This window comes from Lindgomyces ingoldianus (assembly GCF_010093535.1).
Source record: "Lindgomyces ingoldianus strain ATCC 200398 unplaced genomic scaffold BDR25scaffold_58, whole genome shotgun sequence".
NCBI lineage: Eukaryota > Fungi > Ascomycota > Dothideomycetes > Pleosporales > Lindgomycetaceae > Lindgomyces > Lindgomyces ingoldianus.
In genome coordinates this window covers 356240-360577 of record NW_022985219.1, presented here as the reverse complement: position 1 = coordinate 360577, position 4338 = coordinate 356240, and the positions used below count along the sequence as shown (strand labels likewise).

The 4338-nt window shown below is 45.6% G+C and overlaps 2 protein-coding genes across 2 annotated transcripts; both read right to left on the bottom strand.

Moving 5' to 3' along the window:
- Positions 1-782: 782 nt before the first annotated feature.
- BDR25DRAFT_245431 (uncharacterized protein) lies at positions 783-1091 on the bottom strand (the record flags this gene model as incomplete). The annotated part of the gene is made up of 1 exon (XM_033685885.1): positions 783-1091. A coding segment is annotated over one exon (309 nt), but the record flags the coding sequence as incomplete, so codon positions are not given.
- Positions 1092-3205: 2114 nt separating this feature from the next.
- On the bottom strand, positions 3206-3448 carry BDR25DRAFT_245385 (uncharacterized protein; the record flags this gene model as incomplete). The annotated part of the gene is made up of 1 exon (XM_033685884.1): positions 3206-3448. A coding segment is annotated over one exon (243 nt), but the record flags the coding sequence as incomplete, so codon positions are not given.
- Positions 3449-4338: the final 890 nt, after the last annotated feature.

Sequence of the window (4338 nt, the reverse complement as noted above, 5' to 3'; positions counted from 1 at the left end):
GACGGATTCCAGGGGTTCTGTTTGACGGATTCCAGTCGTTCGCTGCTCGCTTAGCCGACGCGCTAAACAGAATAAGGAAGTTAGGGTTACGGAAAGCCAGCGATCCGTGGCCATATATCGGATAGAAACTTTAGTTAATAGTATTATAATTTATTATTATTTACTATAATTACTAGCATAGATTTAAAGAAACTTGTATTAGTAGAAAAATAGCAAGTATATATAAGAAAATAATTACTATATTAGTAGCTATTCTACTTTAGTTTATACCTAATAAGTTTAATTGCTACTACAAACATATTACTAAAATACTCGCCCTATACCTAATACCTATGCCGCTTCCCTAATCACGCTGCATACTCTCTCTAGTCTCCGCCTAGCTTTCCGCAGTATCCGCACTGTTAGATAATCCCAACTGCCCAGCCATCCCCAACAGCAGCTGCTTGTACTAGCGGTACTACTACATTTAGCTATTAACACTTTGCTGTAACGTCCCTACCTGTAGTGCAATACCTCTAACTAACAGAGCAGCGTTAACAACTGTTCTTAATGCTGTTGTTGCGTATACCCTTTTAAAAATAGTCTATGTTAACCCTATGCACGCCTGCCTGTGCTGTACACTTTATTGTCTTGTGCGTCTGCCACTTGTCTAGCCCTAAGTTGTCTAGCACCCAGCATATAGCGCATCCTGCCCACACCTTATCTATTATCTTTTAAACCTGTTGCCACTTAGTGCTTATCTCCTGCTGTAAACGCTTAAACTTGCAGACTCCCTTACTACACTAGTCACATCTAGCAGACTTAATGTTGTTGCACGCTACAGCCTTGCTGTCCATGTACATGCTCATCAGCGCTCGTCGGCACCCGCGGCCTGTTAAAAACAACCCTATAGCCTGCACGCATAAGTTGTCGCTGTGCTTAAGCATCTCCTGTTCCACAGATCTACGCTCTACAACAATAACTAAGTTAACCTCCTCCCTAGCTCGCCCTCCACGCCTGCTCTCTTGCGCGAAGTCAATTATGCTCCACAGCATCCCCACGTGTAGTATATACACCACCCTAGGGTAATCAACCCCTATCCCCAGCGCTGAACAATCAGCCCACTAGAGCTAAGCCACTGCTTTACCCGTTCAGCGCGATTAGGGACATTAGCATAATAGTATTCGCATCTAAGCTCTTCTGCTATCCTCTAACACTGTTCCTTGCTGCAGCAGTACACCACGCCCTTCTCTCCTGTCGCAAGCAACAACAACTGCCGCCGTGAGCCTACCACAAGCGCTGTCTCCTCTAGCTTGCTGGCTTAACACTACAACACAAAGTATCGCGTGTTCAGCCAGACAGTGCTAGCGCGCACGTACGTTGCACACCGAACCAGCATGCCAGCCTCCAGTTCGCACTCTCGTGATGGCGGAAGCGTCGCCGTAAGCAGTACTATTAGGCACAGTAGCAACCGCAGATTCTTCAGTTTCACCAGCTTCTGCCGCCAGTAGCTTGCTGTGAAGATAAGATAACACTTGTCTACAACCACCTGCTGCAGCATCCCCTTTGTGCTTAGCATAGTTGCGTACCCTAAGAAGTTCCCTTTGCTTGTGATATTGCCTACAGCATTAGCGCTAACTACAACTACAGCAGCCAGGTTAGTCTCACCATGCTTCTACTTAATACAGTTAATTCCGCACTTCTGCATACAGTCTACTGTGTTGTTAATAAGCTCTTAATATAGAACAACAACTACAGTAACGCTAGCATTGTCTATGCACGCTAGCACAGTAAACAGCAAGCTCTTGCCTCTGCCTGTTAGAAGCACAACCACAAGCAGCGTCTAACTGTTAAGTACAGCATGCAATGCCTGCTCTTGCTCCACAGACTAAAAGCTAATCTTCTGTTGCCTAACCACCTGCTGCATTGCCTTCTTAATAGCTTTGTCTTAATTATCTTACATATAAATCCTTTAAGGCTGTAGTCCTAGCTCTTTTTTCTTACTCTTACTGCTAATGTCTTACTCTTGCGTTTACTTTGTTCTATAACAGCCTAATTCCCTCTTATTTTCCTTCTCTTTCTCCTTCTCCTTGCGTCCCCCTTCTACTTCCTCCTCTTGCTGCACTACCCTAAACCTACTATTAAGTCCTAAGAAGCAGTGCTACATTATGCTAAAAGGTTAAAACGCCTTAATAGAGCGCAAGCTAAGATGCTTAACAATGTTAATTAGCACACTATAGTTTGCTAAACTTATAACTGTTATCTATAAGTTTTATAGCTCTACTAAGTCCTTGCCTTCTTTGTCTACCTTAGCTTCTTTAATCTCCCTAACATTGTCCTAATACTCTTTACTAAACAAGTGCCTAACTACAACTTGCCTAATGCTAACAGCTGTGTGCTAGTAGTCCTGTGTGTGTAGCTTAACGCCTAGTCTCTTGCCTGTCTCTTGCTTTAGCGCCTGCGTTAGATAGTCTGTTAACCACAGCCCTTGCTCATTCGCCTAGATATAGTTAATGCGTCCTTCGCCAAGCACCTGCACCCAGAGATACTCCTAGAATAGCCGCAAGTATACTAAGTAGATAGCCATAACCTGCCCTAGCCGCAGCAGAAGAAAACACAGAACCACCTTTAGTCTATCCCACTGCAACTAAGACTTGTAATAGCAGACAACAGTTATAATTTAGCTATCTGCTATAAAGATATTGCAGTCCTGCAGCAGCCTGTTACAAAACCTTATTAACAAGATCTCTAGCCCTTAACCTAGCTGTCCAGACATCATGTGCACGCACACTAAGAGCAGCGTTAAAAAGCAGTTAACCTAGCGCAAGTACTGCTTAACTTGCTTAATATGCCACTTTCTGTAATGCTTTAGCCTACAGCCTTGCGCGCTCTGCTTAACCCAGGTCAGCATCCAGTATAGCTTGTCCTCTAGACTGTTCTCGCGCTGCTCTGCAAACTACTAGCCTTGCTGCGTGAAAGTGACTTTGTCTACTACGTGCGCTAGATTAATAGCAAACTGCTCTTTAGCCTCTTTAAGCTATATTAGCTCCTGCTACAACATCTCCTCTACTTTAACTACTATGTCCTAAGCCATCTTGCAGAACTAGCTAATATAGATAGGTTAGCTGTTTAAGTAGAAGATCTTCTTGTCCTTAGACTAGTACGCGCTGCCTAAGTTGCTGTCTGTTAACGCAACATGCTTTCTATACGCTAGCAAGCTAATTACTTAGCTTATTAGACTGTACAAACTGTTAGCTAGATACTTCACTCTCTTAGCTAGGAAGCGCTTACAGTCCTTGTTAGTCTGCTTGCTGCGCTCAGCTGACGGAAGCAGCTTCTCAACGCCCAACACGCGTATGCAGTATGCTACGCCGGCGAGCATGTATGAGTAGTGTTTCGCCCTGCGCAGTCGCCGGGCCGTGGCATCAATGCTGAGCACGGCCAGAAAGTGGACAAACCTGCTGCTAAACAGCTAATCGCCTACCAGCTTAAAGATAAATAACGCCAGCATGTTAAGCAGCGCGTCCTCTAGCTTAACCCTTTTGCTGCTAGGGTCACCTAAGGCCTTCTACAACGCTAACGCCAGCTCCTTTTGCTAGCCCTTCTAGCAGAAGAGCTCGCGTGCGTCCTTTATTGTGTCTACCTTTGTCCTGCGGCGGTGGATAGGGTGATGTTGGTATTGTCAAGTGGTGATGTCGCTGTCGTCGCCGCTAGTCTTGCATAAGCTAAGAAGGGGGCATATGGCAAACAACTTAACAAGGGAGCGAGATCTAAACAAGGTGGATTAAACAAGTGTATTGTAAGGTCTAAGGAGCTTGATAGAGCTCTGGGCTGACTATATACTGTACAAGAGAGGAGCTATGCCTAATGAGTGAATAGTGCAGTACATAGGTATGATATCGCGTGAGACACGTGCGACAGTAGTTGCAGTCGTGGTCGACAGCCAGGGCTGGTAGCTGCTGCGCCAACAGCAGAGCCAGTGCGCGCATCCTTGCAAAGGAAAACCTACAATTAACTGCACAGTTGCTAGGCTGAAGCGTTAATGCCCTAAGCACAACTAAGAAGTAGAGAAACCTATTGCGTTAGTGGTGGTGGTAGTTGTAGTTGCGGTGATGGTGGTAGTTGAAGTCGTGGTTGACAGTCTGGGCTAGTAGCTGCTGCGCCAATGGCAGAGCTAGTGCGCGCATCCTGCAAAGGAAAACTTACAATTAAATGCACAGTGGCTAGGCTAGAGCGTTGATGCCCTAAGCAGAGCTAGGAAGTAGGGAAACCTGTTGCGTTGGTGGTGGTGGTGGTGGTAGTCGTAGTTACGGTGATGGTGGTAGTTGAAGTCGTGGTCGACAGTCGGGGCTGGTAGCT